We start from the raw sequence: 21,317 nt of genomic DNA, 5'->3' as shown, positions 1-21,317 counted from the left end.
TCTCACTTTGAAAAGGAAGGCGGTTTCTTCTGTCATGAAGTAAATTGAGCAAATTCCCTGGCTGCAAAAAACAGTCACTGAATGTAAAGATAAAAACTAACGCAGATCTTCTGTTACGTTTCCTTTCTGATTCTGTCCTTGGTTATATTTAAGGATGCCTTCATTGCATAGCGCTTCCATGTATGGATTAGTTTTAAAGATGGAATCAGATTTTGTGACATAAAATAAATGGCTGGGGTTTCGTGTTGTCTTGTTTCCCCTGCCCTGCCTCGTGTCTTTTTTGGTAGCCTAAAAAGATGACGAATGACTGTTAGATGCCCTGTGTTTTGCTGCACAAAGACTTCTCAGTGGTCTGCAACACACAACAGTGTTCTAAAGCATACAAAGATTTTATACGTGGTGAATCATTTATAATGTACGTGGTTGTATTTGATACCATTATGGTAAATCCACTTTGGTACCAAACAGTAAAAGAAGCAGAGGGCTCTCTGTTAGCAGAAGCCTTGTTTCGTCAGTAGAACTGAGTCCTGTGTGAAAACCCCTGCACACATAGTTACAGAACAGCACCTTTTCCTACCTCTGATGGTGCTTTGCAAGCAGTGTTTTGTGGTGGAAAGCTGTGCAGGGTAATGCATAGAGAAAGCACAGAGGACACAGTCCTGGTGTTCTGGGGTGTGTTATCCTAAGAGATGGACAGGCACAACACTTACTGATCTGCATAAGTAACAAACCAGTTCTTGTTTATCATGAATGCAAAACGCACCCAATTTCAGTATCTGCCAACTCCTTTAATGACTTTCACCTATGATGGTGCTTTTTACCTAACGCATTCTCATCAGTGGTGGCTTCCCATGTTATGGGGATGGATTCTAGGCAATGCCTAAGAATATGTGTTGTAAAGCGTTGTTGTTGTTTTCTTTTTAACTTCAACAGTAGTGAACAGTAATAGTGTGAACCTTCTGACTTCCAGCTCATCGCTCATCTCACTGCTGTGGTTTCTGACTGCATTCATCATGCCTGGTAAAGTGCCTTATTGGGATGAATTATTGACATGCTAATTAGAAGAGTGGCCTGAGTGAGAATAAGCTGCATGAACCCACTTTGATGGCCAAAAAATTACCTGTAGCTAGTTTCTCAAGATTATCAGAGAGATCTTCCAATTAGAATGTCTGTCTTTGATCATAGATGCAAAGAACAAGGCAAAATGACTGCACCAGGTGGAAGGCAGTGGGAGGAGATGGTTGCTGTGGAATGGGAAACTGAAGGAGTTTTTACAGAGATTCAAGCCCTTTCCAGGCACTTGCTCCACCGAGTAGCAAATGAGATATCAGCATGTGGCTGATTTTTCTTTGTATCTTCCACCATAAACTACTAACATATGCATCTTCAAAAGTTAAATTGTCTAGGTTAGTTGTAGAGAAACCCCTTTGTCATCTTCTCCTGATTTTTCTGTCTTGTAGTATGACACCATTCAAACAGTACTCATCTTTTGTAGGGCTTCCATCTGGCTTCCTCACCTCTGCAATTACCACCACCTCACGCATCGCTGTGGATTTGTATGGGTTGTTGCAAGACGTGCTAGCATAAGAGACAGTCACTTGGCCCAAATAGTCCATAGCCCAAGGTCCCAGTTGCTCTATATCAAATCGATAGTATAGTCATAAAAAGTCAAAATGAACACAAGGATGGTTCCAGAGCTGAGGTATAAGCCTGGCACAAGCATGATGAAACAAAGTGTGGGAGGAGAAGGGCCTTAGTGGTATGGGATGTTAGTGATATTTCACCGTTTAGCTATTTTGCTATATTAAACTAAAACCACTGAAAGTGAAGAGGAGGCTCAGATAAAAAAGGGAAAAACAGAATCCTGTTGTTATCAAAGAGATTAATTTTTAGAAGGGCCTTGCCAGAGGAAGGCTTACAGAGGTAAAATCCTGAATAATGACATCCAGAGGGGGATGGGATGAGGGTAGTGCAGGTTGGATGGAAGAGTATAGACCCAGAATCTGTAAGACAATGTCTTGTGTTCTGTGGTTCTTTGGTGCACCTCTGGTGCAGCGGGAGATGGGATGTGGGAGCGCAAGGATGCTGGTTGGTCCCCCACAGGCAGCGTGGCACCAGGCAGTGCTGGCTCTGCACTGGCACCGGGGCCTTCCCTCTGCCCAAACACCCGACATGGGCAATAAAAGAATAGTGCTAATGAGCAAGTTTTCTTCTCAACTCAAACAGTTGACGCTTTGGGTAAGCACTGCGAGTGGAAGCTTTGGTTTCACCCCACCTAATACAACGCTCAGTGTCTCATCCTATGTATAAACACCTAATTGTTTTTGCTAATCCAGCTGACCTCTTGATCTCAGTGCCAGCTTGGTTCAGAAAGCATTTTATATGGAGTAATTTTCTTTTTACTAATTTAAATATGCTACATTGGGTTTGTTGCTCGTTTTTTTTTGAGATAGACACTAAATGGAAACACCCAGTCTATCGTCTTTATGTAATGCATCATTCTGTATTGTTTTATTTGTCTCAATCCTGAACTAAGTTATCTTAATCTTTTTGTTTCACTTAATACAGAAAGCTTTTCATCCCTTAAAATGTTGTGGTGGTGGATGCATTTCTTCCTGACGTGTTGTAAATAGAACTGAACGCAATATTCAGTAAGTCACATCATTGATTTTCTTACAATGAAAGCATGTGATCTGCTGGTTGCCTCGTGTATTCTGTTGCACCATTTGCATGTCTAGTAATGAGCAATTGTGAGACCTTCTTAAAAACTTAGAATAAAACTGTGCCATTTCTCTTTTGCCCGTTATTTCACTGTTTGGTAGGAGGAAGAGCAAGTTTCCTTCACAGAGCTTAGCTCTTTGCTGTACTGATGCCTGGTTCCAATAAGGGACCCCATGATTCCATGTGTAGCTCAGCCATGTGGCTCTCAGGTTTCTCCACAGTGCATGGCTTTACATGGTCCAGCCCTTCTGCTATCGGTCTTCATTTATCATTTATTTTTAATATCTCTATTTTTTATAATAGCTGATGGGGTTTTATTTTTGAACTTAGTTCTCTCACGTCTTTATTCAACAATTCATAAGGCTCTTGCGGAAGGGCTTGAGTCCAATAGGGAGAACTCACCTGGCTTCTCTGCAGTGGGTTTTATCTTCTGCAGTGCAGCTCACCTCTTACACTGCTGCAGTCCATAGTTCTTTCCTAAATTGCCTACTCCTGATGCTAGGGTGTTTGGCAACTTTGTAGTAAGATCCTTCATGTCCTTTCTGATACGATTTGGTATTTTGCTATCCACAAGTTACTTTGCTAAACTGAAACTGGTATATTTATGGCAATAGTGGGTTTTGCTGCATCAGGGGTTCAGCATAAGGATTTCTGGAGCCGGAGGTTGCCCAGGGAGAGAGTTTTAAGTAAATTGAAGTTGCAGAATTGATGGATTCAATAATACAATGATGATACACACTTACTTCGTGCTCAAGCTGTGCTCAGCAGAAGGCTAACCACAGCCATTACTGGGTTTTGTAACTACAGAAGCAGTATAATGTTTCTCAGGTATTTGTATTTTGTTTGTTGTGGATGCATGCTGCAGAGTTTAGTAAAGGTTTGGTGAAGTTTATTCTTCTACATGTTTTCATGGGCTGAAACAAACAAGCAGAAAAGATCAAAGGGCAGGATTTCAAGTGAGCCTGGGAGAGGTAAATCCAAGATAATTCCATTGGTCAAGGCACAGTCATACCAGTGCAATTTGAATATGTTGTGAAGGGCTTAATTCGCATCATTTTGCTTAAATAGTGTTGGGGGAAACTTAAATGTGCTCAAATTGAGGATTTTTCTTCATTATCATTGTTATCATGCTTGTTCCTGTCAGCTGACGCGCTTACCCTTAATGCACTGCTAGATCTTGGCATGTTGTACACAGCCTTTTTTAGGAACTAAGGTAAACCCAAACTGTTCCGAAGTCTGGTTTATCTTACTGGGGGGGTTCTGTTAAAAAAGTAAAAAGTGAAAACTAATCTTCTGTGCAAGTAAAAAATATCCCTAAAGAATGTTCTGTGCAGCATTGTCTGAATGGTCACTGTAATATGATCATATGTGGTCATTATAAATGTATTAATGCTAAATGATTGTTATATTTTTGCAAAAGGAAAATATATATATATATATTTTAAACAGTTTTCTCCACTTAAGAATCTCTTCTAATTATTGGAACTCAAAAGAGTTCATATTCAGATACATGCCTTGGCTGGTCTATTGGGCCTCGACACCAGGTATGAGAGCTTGTCCTTATTACTGTTTCTTGTGTTCTTGGTATAGTGATGCAGAATCTAATCAGATTAGCTGGGCAGATCCTGAGGATATTTCTTGCCTTTTCCCTGCTCCGTGGCATTACCTTTTTGGGTTAGGTAAATTGGAAAGAAATGCCTGTTTTCTTCTGAAGTGTTACAGATTGTCTAGCCCCAGGCAGGTTTTGCTCCAGTTCATTGGTTATTTCTATCATGTTTTCTTCTGACAAGTTTTAGGTAGAAAAACCCAAACATATTCAAGGGTTTCTTTCACTTACTTAGTTTTATGAAATGTTCGTGTAATTTAAACTCTTTTTAAGGAGAGAAAATAGAGTGTGTGAGCATAAAACCAGAAATAGTTGCGAGTTGTTTTCCTGATTTTGTTTCATACTGTCTTGCAGCAAGTTTGCAACTAGGTTTTTCCTCAGTCCTTCAGGTAGAGGTGATTCTGTTGTCCTCTCCATCCATCATACCTCTTCAATCTCAGCAGCACAGCAACACGGTGCTGAAGAGAGGTTCTAAAGTAAGTTGGCAGCTTTTCACTCTGGGTCTTTGCTCAACATCCACTGCAGATTCATTGCATTTTCTGCAGAGCTGTCATTTTATGGCACTGGACAGTTTCCAGGGCACTCGGTTCTGACTGGAAGGAACAAAACCCCAACCTATCTGCAACAAGATAGAACTTTGCTTTTTTAACAGCAATGATAATGCTTAGCATTTATGGAAATTTCCATCTGTGCTGTCTGCCACAGGCACAGTTCTGGCCTGTTACAACAATGCTCTGGTATTTAGTGAATATTAGTCCACTTTGAGAAGAAAGTTGCGGCAGTCCAGAATGCTGTTTGCCATGATTTACTTTCACATATTTTTCCTGGCATACCTTGTGTGAAGTAAGTGCTGTGACTGAACTGGGCATCACGCTTAAGAGTCTGTGTCTTGATCTTCCACCAAACTGTGAGTCACTGCTCCTCTCTACAGAAGTCTGTATTGTAAAATGCTCATTCAACTTTGTGAAGTGCTGAGAGATCTCTGAGGGCACCACTCACGTTTTTTATGTCGATATGTTAGATTTTATTTCCAAACTCTGGTGCTATATAACATCTTTCTCTCTTTTTTCTTGCTCAATTTACATTCCATGAGTAAGTGCTGCAGGATTGTTCAAAGCACGGTGCTCCCGGGTACTGAATGCAAACAGGTATGCTTCTCCACATGCCTTCAAATTGGGACCGTGACTTCTCTGGCTGTGCAGCTCTTCTCTGCATTGGATTTTATGATCTTAAGGTCCTTTCCAACCCTATCTGTTCTATAATTCTATGTATCTAATAGATGCTGCAGTTAGCTTCACTTGGGGTTTGCTTTCCTTCAAAGTGGGACAAATGGTGTAAAATTTAAGAAGAAATGATTTTTTTATGGCATGAAGGACAAAAAAATCCCCTAATGAGCACGTCACGTTCCTTTGTGGGCCCAGTTACCTGTGGTAGATGGCTCAGCAACCCTGTGTCAGTAAGTCGAGACTCAGGGAGATGGAGCATTTCTTTGCCCATTGCCACCCAGGCAGGACGTTACGTGTGAAGTCAGAGCATTCCAGGTTTTCCAAAAGGTCGCTTAAAATGTTTACAATTATATTAAAGTTTAAAAGAAACAGCAATCAGATACTGGCAAAGAATAACCATCACTTCATTCTTGTTATGTTAGACTTACACTGGTGTTTGTGATGATCAGTGAGTGTCCAGATCCCTGTAAGTGGTTCAGACAGACCCACGAAACTGTAGTGGTTTTGTGGTGTTTGGACACTCCTATTTAGGAAACCTAGGTTGGATTCCCTCTGCTGCTGTTTTCAGTCTGAGGACATGCTTGTCAATGGGGAGAGAGTCGTGAATTCTTCAGGAGCAATTTAATGGACTGGTGTCTGATAAGGAGGCTGATCAATGCAATTTATTCTGCAGCATAAAAACTGCAGGCCCCTTTTCATGGATAGCAATGCTAAAGCTAAATGCCTTTTCCCTGGAGGAGGACAAACAAAAGGAAGCATGTAGCAAGTATCTGGAGATCTAAGAAGAGATCAAAGTGATAGTGTTACAGTACAAATGATGAAATGCACTCTTGTGCATATTGCTCTGTAATATAGCAGGCATTCATTTAAGGGGAGTTCTTTTGCAGGATGCAGCATTGAAAACACATGTCTAATAGGTGCATTCATTTTAATATGCTCATTCATCGAGCAGGCCTGATTAATTAGTGCATGTCACCATCTGGTACTTACTGAGACTATTCATTTTTAAAATGTTGAAATTGTAGGGAATGTTGCACACCAATTAAGTTCCTTTTAATTGGATTATGTTAGTATAAAGTATTACTGGAGAAGGCCTTCATTGTGATGCAGCCAGCATGCATCTAAAGGAGACCTGCCAGCCTGAAATTACTTAGAAAGGGAAAATGCCTTAAATGTGCATTCATTGCTATCTTTGTGCACTCAACAAAGATGATGTCAACAAATAAGAGCCACAAAAATACTTCTGCATTTCTGTGCGATGAGGGTATCTCAGCTGATTACGTCTTCATGTCTGCACTGCAACTCTGAATCTGTCGTCACCTCCCTCTGACCTGGAAAGTGAAACATGCTTTTGTGTTTCTGTTTGCTTGATATCAGCCGAACAGAGCCAGACTGAGCCCTCCTGTGTGCAGTTGTGTATCTGCTGAAATGAGGAGCATTATCCTCATTTGCACAAAGAGTGATTTGGCCTTTAAAGCTGATAAACTGTCTGTGCTGACTCAACCATTTAGTGAATGAATATCACGATCTGCTGGCTGCAGCACCACGTTAGGAGCAGAAGTCTGTCTGTGCTCGTTCCTGTCACTGACTCACTTGGTGAATGTTAGCACTGCGGTGTTTCCATGTATAAATCCTGAATAGTTATGTTTAACAACTTACATGAAAGGCTTTGAGATAGAGATGAAATGCACTATGTTGGTCTTATGTATTTACTACTAATGCTTTCTTTAGAAACTTAATGTGGTTTTGTATTTGACATCTGAGGTGGTTATTGTCTTGATTTTGTGGAGACTGAGTATCTTCAAGTAAGTTCTGTCGTCTGAACTCCTCATTTCAGCAGAGCCAGGAGCTCTGCAGAGTACACATCCCTGTTCCTTAGCCATTGCGTGAGCTGTCATGGAAGCAGGGAGTTAGGGAAGAAAGGATACCTAATCCTAAGAGATCGGATGTGTGACTGCCCGGATCTCTTGTTGGAGAGCAGGGTAAGGGTCTAGAAAGGAACAGTGTGAGGGTGTTTTTCCTTGCTGTATTTGGGTGCATTGGCCTCACCTGCAGCGGGCTCTGCTGCCCCCTACCAAGCCGCAGCTGCTGTTAACAGCAACGGGAGCAACAGCCTGAACACGTGAAGAATGGTCTACGTTTTGTTAATACCAAAAGATTTCATTTCTGTTATCACCCCGATCACTCTCCCTGTAAGTATCACTCACAATAGGGAATCTGCAGCTGAAAGGGTGTTTTCTTTAAAGGGAGAGGAAAACCTCAGAAAAATCCCTTCTAGTTTTACAGCGATGAAGAAACTGCCTGAATTTCAGAATGCAAATTACATGTTCAGACATATAATGGTCACGATGACTTTAATCTGTTCTAGCATAGGAGCGCTTCTGATTTCAAAGTATGGAAGTGGCACAAAGTCGGAATTCTTTTGGTTGTTTTCTTAAGATCCATTTCCTCTTGTTGGAAGGTGTGTGTTTCCTGTGGTACAGCTGCAGGAACTGCTCATCCTGCAGGTGCCAAAGCCAATTCACTGTGTCAGAAATGGTGTTAGAGAGCATGGTTGTGTTTAAATCCTTTCCATTAGGTGCTGAAGAGCAAAAGATCTAAAATATCTATACATCTCATATGTATTTTCTCTGTACAAGATATATGTCTGCCTTTACACAGACATGTCAACATGGATTTTAGCTTTAAGCTGAATGGCTGCAAGTGAAACTCCTGGGACATGTAATGCATTTTTGCACAGAGCTATGCCTGTGCCATAGTTTTCACTCCAAGCGGAGCATTGTGTGGTGGTTCTGCTAAGTGTCCTGTGGTTCACATTCATCTGTTGAGCGCAGTGCTCCTTTGGGGTAGAGGAAAATCAGTGTCTCTGAGCAAAGCAGAATGAGCACAGCCAGTGTAAAACATAAAAATGTAGTCATAAAAGGTGTGCAATAGAGTGCTTCTTCCTCTCTACCCAACAGTATTAGCAGAAAGTGCTTAGCCTGGAAGGTCATGAAGCTGTCTGGTTTGTGAGAGGTTTCTAGAGCAAGTGCAGTTTATGCCATTTCGGAGAAATAATATCACCCAGTTAAATCTTAAACCCACACACATGCACTAACCCTTGTGTTCAGATTGTTTGTTCAGAGGTTGTATGTAATGGAGAAATAGCTTTTCAAAGCAAACATTTAATTGAGACTCTCATTAATGTAACTTTACTCCTTTTATGTGTTCAATAGATGAAAAGGAGCTAACCAGAGTACGAAATTCCAGCATGTGTCCACTCACTCTCTGATTTTAGGAGAATTATTTCTTAGTGTAATTTTTCTGCTTACAATATATGGGCTTCCAAAGTGTTGAAGCAACAGATGTTGGCAGAGATCAAAAAGAATACAAAGACATTTTACTCTGCATATATAAAACAAAGGCTAAAGTTTGGGCAGATCTCTATCTGGCAGACTTTCTCTCTCTTAGGTCATAGAAAGCTTTTGGCACTGACTTTTTGGCAAAAAGCTTTGTCTGGAAACATATTTAGTCAGCATATGAAATATGATAGCCCTGGTACCACAAATGTGTCTGAAGATACTCTAATAGCGTTAGACTTCAGCCCCATCTGGTGTTGGAATAGGATTCCTATATTAGTTTTCCAGCATAGGAGAGCCCTTTGCCAAAACACAGAGCAGTACGTGAGGAGACTGACAAATTCATACAAGTGCCTGGTTTACTAATGGTTTCTATTGTTTGCTACACTGATGAAAACCAGTTGTGCCCGTGGTGAATTCCAGCACAGGCGTCCTGCTGCTGAGTTACTAACCATGAGCTCTAGAGAGACCTGCCTCTTTAACTGAACAAGTTTATTAATGCCCTTTCAGTGTACCTATGTGATCAGCAAGTAGATTTTCACCTGAAGCCTGTAAGAATAGAAACTGATTGATTTTCAGTGCCTGTGTTTACAGAAGCAGTGGTGGACATACAGATTCTTTCACCTCAGTAAAATGCCTCCAATAATTTGAGTTATGCAACAGTGACGAAGAGACCAGACTTGTGGATTTGGCTTAGAAGGCTTAAAATCCTCAGGCATTAATTCATGAAACTTTCAAATCCTGGATACTCCAATGATTATAAAGCACAGCAGATTGGTGTTTGCTTTTTACTTAAGGCTGATGGTTTCAGGAAATAAAAAGGTTCACTTTGAAAGAGATGTTCAGTTCTTTTTCAGTTGTTATTTCTGGAGGGGTTAGGTAGAAAAGCTACATGTGAAACAAATCAGGGACTAAAAATCCATAGCTTTGTTTTGAGGATAAAAGACTGGTTTCTGCTACTATTGAAAGCTAAAGGAGCTGAAACAGTGACTTTCTGGGAAGGTTCCCCAGCATTTTTATGTGAGTTTTCCAGGAGGGCAGTCCAGCCTGAGCCTTCAACCAAAGTACCGGCCCAGTTATAATGTGACTCTGATGAAAAAAGTGCTAAAATGGCAGAGTTTGGAATTGCTTGAACATATTTTGTCACTTAAGCTGAGCTCGTTCACATTTGAAGCTAAAACAAATGATCTCAATTGCATTTAGGAGAGTAAACATACTCTTACTTTCCTGTCTCGTGTTCAAGTGGTTATGTTGAAAGCGATGCGCGCTAATCTTCACTTTTATATCCTCTTCCTAGCATTTGTTTTATTGGGCAAAATTAAAGGTCAATGGTCCTGAACTAGTCAAGAGAATTATTCTCAGTTCTCAGTCGCTGCCATTTCTCTCTCTCTTGCTCTGCTTTCAGTAATACAGGGCTCAGCTGCCAAAGCTTTAATTCTTCATGGACGACATGAATGATATTTGCAACTCTTTTTGCATTTCAGTTGCGTAAATGTAGGTAAAATGAGCTAGCACGTCAGCAAAAAGCTACTTGCTTGTGCCAGGTTGTTCATAGCATAGAAAATACACGTGTAATGATCAACCTGTTTTTAACCTGTTCGTATCGTCATTCTCTTTTGTGTTTCAGAATGATCACTGCTCAAGCCAGGAGTCATACTAAGTGAACAGAGTGGAAACATATGGGGGGAATTCTTACCATGCACTGAAGAGCACAGCAGCCGGCGCGGAGCTCTGGGAAAATGTCTGCTTGCAGCACTTTCACTGAACACGTCTGGAAACCCGGTGAATGTAAGAACTGCTTTAAGCCCAAAAGCTTGCATCAGTTACCCCCCGTGTCAGAAAAGAAAACCCTCTCCCATGGAAACCTGAAAGCCAATGCAAACCAAAGCAACAGCCAGCGTGGGAGAAATACAGGAAGCTTCCGACCACCTGTGGCAAAGAAACCCACTATAGCTGTGAAACCCACCATGATGGTAGTAGATGGACAGGGTGTATGCGGCGAGATCAGCACACCGGATCATTGTGAGAACAAAGCAGTGCCTGCAGGTTGGAACCGAAACAAAGCTGTCTTGAACAAAAAACCACTGAACAATAATAATGAAGATGAAATTGAAGGTTATAGCCATGTTCATAGGCCTTATGGCAACAACGATGGTGTAGGTAATATACCAAATAACAATAATAATGGACTGACAGAAGTTTTGAAGGAGATTGCGGGTTTGGATAGCACACCCCAGCTGTCGGGAAATGAAACAAACTCGAGAGAAACCTTCTTGGGAAGAATAAATAATTGCTATAAAAAGTCATTAGAAAGAAAGATCCCTCCAAGCTGCATGATGGGTGGAATGAAGGATTCACACGGTAAGCACGTTATTCTGAGTGGAAGCACTGAAGTTATAAGCAATGAAGGTGGACGTTTCTGTTACCCAGAGTTCTCCAGTGGAGATGAGAGTGAGGATGACACGTTCTTTGGCAGCATGCAAGAAGAGCATGAGAGCTGGGATGAAAGTGATGAGGAGTTGCTAGCAATGGAAATTCGCATGAGGGGCCAACCTCGCTTTGCTAATTTTAGAGCTAACACCCTGTCTCCTGTTCAGTTCTGTGTTGACAAGAAATGGAATACCGTGCCCCTCAGAAACAAGTCTCTCCAGCGGATCTGTGCAGTAGATTATGACGACAGTTACGATGAGATTTTAAATGGTTATGGGGAAGAGGCTGTGATTCTTTACGGGCAAGAGAGCATGCAGAGCATGGTATCGTCTGATTCTACATCCCCTGATTCTTCTTTGACAGAAGAGTCTCGTTCTGGAACAACCAGCAGTTCTTCACAGAAGCTCTGTAATGGAGGGTTGTCTCCAAGTACTCCTCAGGACCTCAAAGTGATTGAACCAGAATATGAAAGTCTTTGTGACAGTCAGCAAGTGAAAGATGTGTCAAAAGCCCCCCGAAATGTGCCGAAAAGTCTGGAAACTCACAAGGCAGTCCTTGCACTTCGACTGGAAGAGAAGGATGGGAAAATTGCTGTGCAGACTGATAAGCAAGAGAATAAAAGTTCTTTGGATGTTGCTGGTCAAGCTGTAACTATAAATTTGGTGCCTGTGGAAGAGCAAGCAAAACCTTACAGGGTGGTCAATATGGAACAACCAGTTTGCAAGCCATATACCATAGTAGATGTATCAGCTGCCATGACCAATGAATGTAAGGAGAATCAGACTGAAACCTCAGAAACCAAAAATACATCATCTAACCCAAGCTCACCAGTAACTCCAGGCACACCTATTACATCCTCTGCTGCATCACCTGTACGACTGAATGCTAACCTGAAGAAATCCAGTGCAATCAGGTATCAAGAAGTGTGGACTTCTAGCACTAGTCCAAGACAGAAGATACCTAAGGTGGAGTTAATTTCCAACAGCTCAGGACCTTCTGTTCCTCCCAGGAAGACAAGCCACAAGTCAGCTCCTACTTCACCTACAGCTACAAACATTTCTTCCAAAACTATCCCAGTTAAGTCTCCCAATTTATCTGAGATAAAATTCAACAGCTACAACAATGCTGGCATGCCGCCCTTTCCTATTATCATTCATGATGAGCCCACCTATGCTAAGAGTTCCAAAAATGCTATTAAAGTTCCTATTGTAATCAATCCAAATGCATATGATAACCTGGCTATCTATAAAAGCTTCCTGGGGACCAGTGGAGAGCTGTCCATCAAAGATAAAACTACCAGTGTAATAAGCCACACATATGAAGAAATAGAAACAGAAAGCAAAATGACTGAAGCCATAGGAAGTAAACCCACTGAACTTTCCCAAGCGAAAGGGGTGGCTAATAGCTCCGAATGCAGGCTGGGTTCTGTGGCTCAAAAGGTCCAAGAGTTTAATAGCTGTCTCGGTAAAAGTCAGATATCGCCACAGAGAAGTCATAGTTCTGACCACAGCTCCCCACCAAGGGTTCAGAAGACAACACAAGAGCCTGCAGCAAAACCAGACCTAACACCGGAGGCTTCTGCTGGCAGCAGCAGCGGCCGAGAGAACGCAAGCACGGTGCTTTCACAGATTGTGGCTTCTATCCAGCCCCCGCAGTCTCCTCCTGAAACGCCTCAGTCTGGACCCAAGTCCTGTAGCATAGAAGAACTGTATTCCTTACCCCCTGATGGAGATGCTACTAAAAACAGCCTGGTACGACCCAAATCTCTGTTTACATCACAGTCTGAAATAGAGTCATCCAAGACAGTGGAAAACGCTGCCATTAAGATGCAGAAAGATTCACTTTCACAGCCAGTTGCCACTCACTCTCCGAAGCCAGTGAGAGCCTCCCCAAATACCGCAAGTCCCAAAACAGAGCAAGCACCACCATTTCCTCCTCCACGGTCCACTTCTTCACCCTATCATGCAAGCAACTTGCTGCAAAAACATTTCAGCAACTGGAGCAAACCAAACAGTCCCACCAGGTCGACAGAGGCCGAGTCAATCCTTCATTCAGAAGGTCGGCGAGCTGCTGATGCGAAACCCAAACGCTGGATATCGTTTAAGAGCTTCTTTCGCCGCAGGAAAGCCGATGATGAGGAAGACAAAGAGAAGGAACGAGAGAAAGGCAAACTGGTGGGTCTTGATGGAACTGTTATACACATGCTCCCCCCTCCTCCAGTTCAGCGTCATCACTGGTTCGCTGAGGCCAAGTCAGACTCCAGTGAGAAGCCGTCGATTGTTTTCATGTATAGATGTGAACCAGCACAAGCTGAACCAAAGGCTGAGCATCAGAACAAGGGTGGAGTGGAATCTGCTATCGCAGATGCGCTAGCAAGAGACAAAGGAGAAACACAGGAAAAGTCTCCAGAGAGCTTGGATCAGAAAACAGTGAGCCATTCATCACCACCTCAGATTCCCAAGAAAATCCCCAGGTACTGCTCATCTTTTTTAGTCGCTTACTTGTAGTGAACTGTCCTGTATACACTGCTGAAAAGGGGAGAAGGTAAGGAGGTTTATTGCATTAAGTTTCATTTTTTTGAAGTATATTTATTTCAGGTAACTTAAAGCATATTTTTAAAATCTTTGAGTTATATTGGATATCAGAACAGATTAAGAAAAGTTGGCTAGGAACAGTAGCTGGTACTTGAAGTTTGCGTTGCAGGTTCACTAATATGTCACAATAGCCATGTTACACTGAGTCAGATACATTTCCTTGAATTTTTAGTTTAAGAAAGTGTTCCCGTGTTGTTATAGGGAACTAAAGACTTTCTCTGCAGAAATAGAAGGCAGCTATTGAAAAGTATAATAGAAATTAAAAGGTCCGTGACTCACAAAAGGTGGTGTGCTAACTTTATCTTGCATACCCAAGAACACAATAGATGCAAATTAACTTGATGCTACACTGCAACATCACTGCAGCACTCCCAAAATAAACCATGTAAAAAGAGTAATAATAGATTATCTATAAAATATCTCCATCTTGCAAGGCCTTTAGAGATGAATATACTTGTCCCCTAACTGCACTGGATTCAGTAGAGCTGGTCGCTCCAGTTAAGCCTGACAATTTTGTTTGGTGATTTCATTGACACACTTGAGAGGTGGCCAATGCCAACCTCATGGAGTTCAACAAGGCCAAGTGCAAGGTCCTCCTACTGGGTCAGGGCAATCCCAGGCCCAGCTACAGGTTGGGCAGAGAAGTGATTCAGAGGAGCGCTGTGGAGAAGGACTTGGGGTGTTGGTGAACATGACCCAGCTTCAGTGTGTGCACTCTTAGCCCAGAAAGCCAACCATATATTGGGCTGCATCAAAAGGATCATGACCAGGAGGTCAAAGGAGGTGCTCCTGCCCCTCTGCTCTGCTCTCGTGAGACCACACTTGCAGCACTGTGTGCAGTGCTGGTGTCCTTAACATAAGAAGGACATGGAGCTGTTGGAGCAAGTCCAGAGGAGGCCACGAGGATGATCAGGGGCTGGAGCACCTCCCATATGAAGACAGGCTGAGAAAGTTGGGGCTCTTCAGCCTGGAGAAGGAGCAATGGGCTTAAACTAAAACAGGGGAAGTTCAGGTTACATGTTAGGAAGTTCTTTACTGCGAGGGTGGTGAGGCCGTGGCACAAGTTACCCAGAGAAGTGGTGAATGCTCCATCCCTGGCAGTGTTCAAAGCCAGGCTGGACAGAGCTTTGGGTGACATGGTTTAGTGTGAGGTGTCCCTGCCCATGGCAGGGGGTTGGCACTAGATGATCTTAAGGTCCTTTCCAACCCAAATGATTCATTGTTTCAATTTCTGTGGAAGTATTTGGCCAGTAGATACTTATCTTACTCCTACAACTCTGTGACAGTTGAATGCTTTAGGTCTGTCTGTTGGTCTAAAGGTCTGTTTGTTCCCTTATCAAGGGTTTACATGGTTTCTTGGCTGTCTCTGAACATGAAGGAGTGTGTTTACTTCCAGATATGCATTGTTTTCAACATACCACTGAGTTCCTACAGCTCATGACAGTGCATAACCTCAGAGGGCGGGAGACACTTGTTGCAGTCAGTCCCACGGGCAGAGTAGGCATTTCACTGACTAGAGACCACAGCCGTGGATGTATTAGAATGTCTTCCAATGTTATTATACACATCAATTCCAAAATAGCTTCAAACTTGCATTATTTAATTCATTATAACAATAACATAGTGGCAGGAAATGAAAAATGTTGTCAAATTTGAGCTATGTGTGAGCCTCAGAAAATGTATCACGGCAGTGTTTGGTTTTCTTTCTCCATTGTCTATACAAGAGAGTTGCAGTGAATTTTAGTTAAAATGGTTTTAAAATTGACTTAACTAATAGAATTCTCTTTGTGAGCAGAGTTTTGGGTTTACCATACACTGATTACTGCTTGTCTTAAAGAGAAATAACTGTTCAAACTAACCAAGAGTGACCATTTGCACCAAGTAATGAAATCACTTTTACATCACATCTTGGGAGCAGCATTCTGACAAAGATCAAGACTACTTTTCAGACTGTTTGCCTTTTGTCAGATGTGGACAGCACTGAGGTTTGTAATGTAAGGTGGTAATAGGGTTTATCATAGTATGATGTAAAGCTGGTTTCTGTAGATTTACATTTGAAGTAATTGCCCCAAATATAAGATAGGATGCTGTCCAAAACCTCAGTGTACTGCCTGTTGCTACAGACTCGCTTGAACTGCAGTTTCAGGGTCAAGGATTTTACTTTAAAAAGAAAAAAAAGTACCTGAAAATTAACAAATAGGGTTTAAAAAGTCCCAGTACAAACTGGGGGGGTGAGATTCAGAAACACGGAGCTGTAAGTGTTCAGCATCCCTGCAAGATGAATGGTACCACAATAATACAGGGGTGTGGATGATGACAAAAGGGGGTGCCCCAGTATTTGCAGGTTAAGGCTGAAGGCTGGGGAATGTACCCAGGGCTAGAATAACCCTTGATAGGAGTCTAGTCTCTCTAGACTTACCCTAAATTAAATGGGGAGAAGTAGGTAATTTTAGAGAGCAAGTTAAAGAACTGGAGAAGTTTGTGCTCTCAACCCCCCTTTAGAGGAACCATTTTTTTCTGTTATCTCCAGGGGAACCTAAAGAAAATTAGGTTGTACCAACATTTTTGTTTCTAGCAGCATTACTATCTGGAGATGCACTTGCTCCCACCTCCTTAATGTCCCACCCTTGTGCTGGCAAGAGAGATTAATTGTTGCTAAAAATCAGAACTCACATCAGCTTTATCATTGATTGGAATGAAAATGAGATGGGTTTAGAGCACCATAGTTAATGATGCAGCAGTTGTTCTCAGGCAAAACCTGAAATTTATCTCTAAAAATATAATGCGCTATTTTTGTCTACCTCAGTCTAGTTGATGAAGGTGGTACAGCACAGCGTGGCATCCACACAGCACAGGTTTAAACAAAAAGAGATTCATCAAAGGCTTTGTTATCTAGTGGATCAGACTGTTGCTACTGGAATTTCACGAGATAAAGGCTTCTCTTCACCATTATAGAGAGATCACTGTAGCAGCTTTTTAGATTGAGATGTTTCCTGAAAGAAAACTGCAGAACAGCCTTCTGATTCTTCTTTTCCTATCTTCATAAACCACAACAGAGCTGAACTAAAACATCATTTAGCACTGGTTTAGATGGCAGTGCTTTTGTAAATCAAGGTACAACTGATTTGTGCACAGCCATTTCCATTTCAGTTATGTATTAAACTGAATAGCTTCCTTTCATAGCTACAAGTCAGCCATAACTTTCCTTTATAGGATCTTTGGGCCAGACTTGGATGAACTAAAGATAAAACTGTATGTTTACTGAAGTACTTCCTTCAGATAGTGAGGTCTGCATATTGGTTCCATTCCGGTTTAGATAAGAAAGCGTTAATTCATGGCTAAAGTTGGGATTTCCAATCTAATTCCTATAAAGATGTTAACTGTGTCAAAAGCACTGGAGCTCGTAATCTATAGATCCGAGTTCTGTTGTTCTGTAGCTGCAGGTCACTATCCTGTTGTTGTGTCTTGCTTCCAAAAGGGGTGAAATGCTTATACATACTTTAAAGATTTGTTTTGAACATTTTTCTTTAAAAGCATCACCGTTACACACTACCTCAGCCATTGGCATTCCTTTAAGGCTATTTTTTTTTGTTGTTAAAACAGCTCCTGGGTGTTTCACTGGACACTTTTCATGGGCTCCCTATTTATCAGAGGACATAGATATCAAAGCTTTTGGAAATGCCTTGTTATCCTTCAGATCTTACCCCAGTGCCACACTTGTAGGATGAAGTTCACCTTGAGTCACTTCCAGCCAGATTGCTGCTCCTGGAGTGAACATAAATGTCAGTGACAGGAGAATCTTACAGAAAATTGGCCCAAACCTTGCACAGTTCCTGCCTGCTATGGGAGCATTTCAGGAGTAGAAGTGATTCTCAAATGCTTTTTGTTGTGCTGACTGCCTTGAGGTTGCTGATGGCTGCTCACACAGTTTGCTTTACATTACACTAAGTCAAATGTGATTTCTAGAATCCGAGCTAGGTGTTGAATTGCCATATGCAGGCAATGAAGAAAGACAATTCCAGTGAGGTGATTTAGAGCACCAAGACTTAAAAGGCCCCAAATGGGCTATTTCTTCAGTGGGTTTTTTAGCAATTTCGTTTATGCCATTAACTGTTATTTAAGGGGAAAAAAAGATAAAATGGGTGACTGAGGCTCGGGGAGTGCCACAGGGCACATTGTCTGTGGCCTAGGCCTTCTGAACCTGAGCAACGTAAGGAATGGAGCTCTCCTGAGTCAGTGGGATAGGAGCCATGAAATTACTGTGAGTTCTCCGTGTGTCCAGAGGAATATGGATGTTGTAACAGATTACTCAGTAAAAACAACTGCAATCATTGTTCTTCAAAAATATAGTCATATATTAAGACCAGGATTGCACCCAGAGACAGGCAGGAATAACCACCACTGCCACATTCCACTTTCTCACTGTCATTGATCCAATCCTGCAGATTCCACAGCTGCTTCAGAAACTACTTGAGAACAAAATCTTTTAAATCACAGTAGGGCTCTGTTCAAAACAAAGTCCTTCCCAGTTTAGAGGACCTCTTGTGTAAGTCTTAAGGTAAGGTTCTCACCTGAATCCAAAACACTGTAAGTGTAGCTTGCATAAATTTGTGAGGAGAATTCAAGAATGTTATAGAACGAAAGAATAATCCTGCTTGAGCAAATCTACTGAAATGGGAGAAATTCCCAACTGAAGCGTTCATGTGGAACTATCAGCTCCCCCATCTCCTCAAATCTGTCTTGATTTGCTTTCCTCTAGATATTAGCAAGGTCTATTTACCTCAGCAGCACTCAGCAGTGCTTTTAAAAGGATTAACCATCCATTTTACCTGGTTTCATCAATGAAAAACTTGTGTGAGATTTTTCTCTAGCACATCTCTCTGCTAACAGAATTGGGAATCATGCACATTCATTAAGCAAGAAGTTTAGTAACATGTTATGTGAATACTTGTAAACACCAAGCACTGTTAAAGAACCAAGTAGAAGAGATTCTACCATTTATTAATTTATAAATTTAGATTAAGAAATGGTAAATAATGTATTATTGTTCTTAACTCCTCTGATACAGTCTGGAAAATGGGAAGACTGAGAACTTAAAATGGATATAGACAAATGTCTTTTTTAGAATGCACAGTTAATCTGTGGAACTCACTGACACTAAGTTTCACTGACACTAAAGAGCTTAGCAGGATGTCTTTACTGGATTATCAAATGTACTCCCTTTATCCATGCAAACATCGCTTTATACCAGATTTAAAACAAAATACATAAATTCCTATGCTTCAGGACTAATCCAACTTCTAAATCATTAAGAAATAGGAATAAACTTGATGACTTAGTTATTTCAGGTTATCATTTGAGAAGTTTCTTCCACTTTCTTCTTAAGTGACTATTTCTGGCTAATTGGGGTGATGGGGCACTGAACTGCATGAACCATTGCATATGTACACCCATACATACTCTGACTGAAACCTGGGCACCGATGGACTTTGCTTAGTGTTTTGCAGAAATAAAGTGGTCTGTGTTCTGGGTAGAAGTTCCTGTGTAAGGAGGCCTTGACTGCCTTCAAGCCATGAACCTCTCCGCACTTTTCCTCAAGCATTACTCGGTCAATTTAGGCTTTATATTAGCTTTATTAGTTTAAAAGTGTTGGGCCTGAGGGGATCTCAAAGGCATCTCTTTGAAACTAACTATATCTAGAAATTACACAGGTTTTTTTGTGTAAAACTGAGTCATCTTCTTTGTCAGGCTCTCTCATCTCAAACTGTCTACTGCTTTGCTGATGTCCACTGAGAGAGGAGATGAGAGTCTCAGCTGGGTCGAAGGCCACATCAGCTTTCCTCTGTTTCTGTCTCTAGTTTCTGCCACTTGGATTTATGTGCTGTCTTGCACAGAGCTGTACTCCCTCAGCTTGACCTCTAGATCTGACCCTTATTCAGGAATGCACTCGCAGAATCACTTCTTATAAGTATTCCACTTTCTTTCCCTTATATTCATTGCTGCTTATGAATCAGTCTAATTGAGAAGGCGTGATCTGAATAGAGGAAAATACAAGTCACACAATAGCTGTGATTCCACTGTCCTCATGAAAATCAACACACTGCACAGGCTGCTTTCTGGATTCGTGTTCCCAAAAGACTAGGGCAAGTTAGAGCACATCATCTTTTGGCTACCCTCCAAAAACTGTGGAGGAGGAGAGCCTGAGGGAAGGAGTCAGGGGCATTTGTCCCTGCAGAAGAAATCCACTTTTAAAACCATTTTGAGCTTATGTGCATGTGAATGACAAGCATGTGAATTCAGTGGGATGTTAATCTGAAGGACAGTCATTTTTCTGGCGAGCAGAGTTCTCTGAGGTAATTAATTTCCTATGAAGTTTGGGTTTGAAATAAAAAAGGGAAAAGAACAAGGCTTGGACAGAGGAGGCTGCACCCACTATGGTAAAAGCTAAATACGTGCTCTTATGCAAGGCATCAAAGAATCCATCCTGGCAAAATAGCTATAAATATCCCAAATAAGGAGATAGCTTTAAGTATCACTTGCTATCAACAAGCAGATACAAAGTTAGACAAAATCAGGCTTTAACAGCTCTAATCTCAGAGAACTGCTTGTTTATCAGCTGCTCTACTTCTCTAGAAAACTACTAGTTTTAACTGTTTAGGCTACTCCATGAAGCAAAAGCAATTGGGAATTTGGTTCCTGCAGCTTACAGGGTGAGGATGTTTTCCCCTTTTGTTCCTTCTGGGTTCTGTCTGCGCTGGTCACGGGTTGGCATTTTGCTCGTGGGTCGCTGCACCGCGTACGTATGCTGGACCTCTCCATCTTTTCTGTTCGGTTACAAGGAAGCTTTTCCCCACGGATTTCATGGCCTGACACCTAAGTGCTGTGATTTAAAATGTATTATACACTAAGACTGGTCGGAATACAGATTTGAGATATTCACTTACTTTTACCAGTGTCTTAGGCAAAGTTCTTAAAACTCCTCTTGAAATTTGAACCTGCTTTTCCTTAACTAATTAACATGACTAAGGCCATAGCTGTCATACCAGAACAGTGATGTAGTAGACTGTGAACTGTTTTCAACTCGGGAGGCAGTGGAAGAGTTAAGAAGGCAGGGCTGTAACTAACTGGTTTCCTGGGGCGCTTTGGCAAGTCCCTGGGACCAACCCCCTAAGGTAAACATTAAGGTGCAGTAGGTGTATCACTCTGTGCAGAGTTCAGCCTGTTGCTTACAGCTTGCACAACTTGTAGCACATCAGAACACTGTGGGATCAATGGCTCGCCAGAGTTTCAAGACATGATTAAAAGACTCAAGAAGGCCCTGAAAGAATTTCCTTTAATGGGGAATTGTGTGAGTGAGTACAGTGGGTGAGTTGGTATTTTTTTCTTTCTTCCTTTCTAGCTG

General features: G+C 41.7%; 1 protein-coding gene across 3 annotated transcripts in view; it reads left to right on the top strand.

Moving 5' to 3' along the window:
* PEAK1 (pseudopodium enriched atypical kinase 1) overlaps positions 1 to 21,317 on the top strand; it is a 60,034-nt gene that overhangs the window by 11,241 nt on the left and 27,476 nt on the right. The window contains exons 2-4 of one of the 3 annotated variants that reach the window (XM_030497753.1): positions 2,569 to 2,651; positions 10,519 to 13,794; positions 21,164 to 21,280. In XM_030497753.1, coding sequence (XP_030353613.1) covers positions 10,631 to 13,794; positions 21,164 to 21,280 — 3,281 coding nt within the window. In that variant the 5' untranslated portion in view covers positions 2,569 to 2,651; positions 10,519 to 10,630. The remainder of the gene's footprint in view (positions 1 to 2,568; positions 2,652 to 10,518; positions 13,795 to 21,163; positions 21,281 to 21,317) is intronic. The other 2 variants (XM_030497752.1, XM_030497754.1) reach the window with 2 other exon arrangements.

The sequence above is a fragment of the Strigops habroptila genome, chromosome 9 (genome assembly GCF_004027225.2).
Source record: "Strigops habroptila isolate Jane chromosome 9, bStrHab1.2.pri, whole genome shotgun sequence".
Classification (NCBI taxonomy): Eukaryota; Metazoa; Chordata; class Aves; order Psittaciformes; family Psittacidae; genus Strigops; species Strigops habroptila.
The sequence above is the reverse complement of the archived record's forward strand: the minus strand, read 5'-3'. Positions and strand labels throughout refer to the sequence as shown.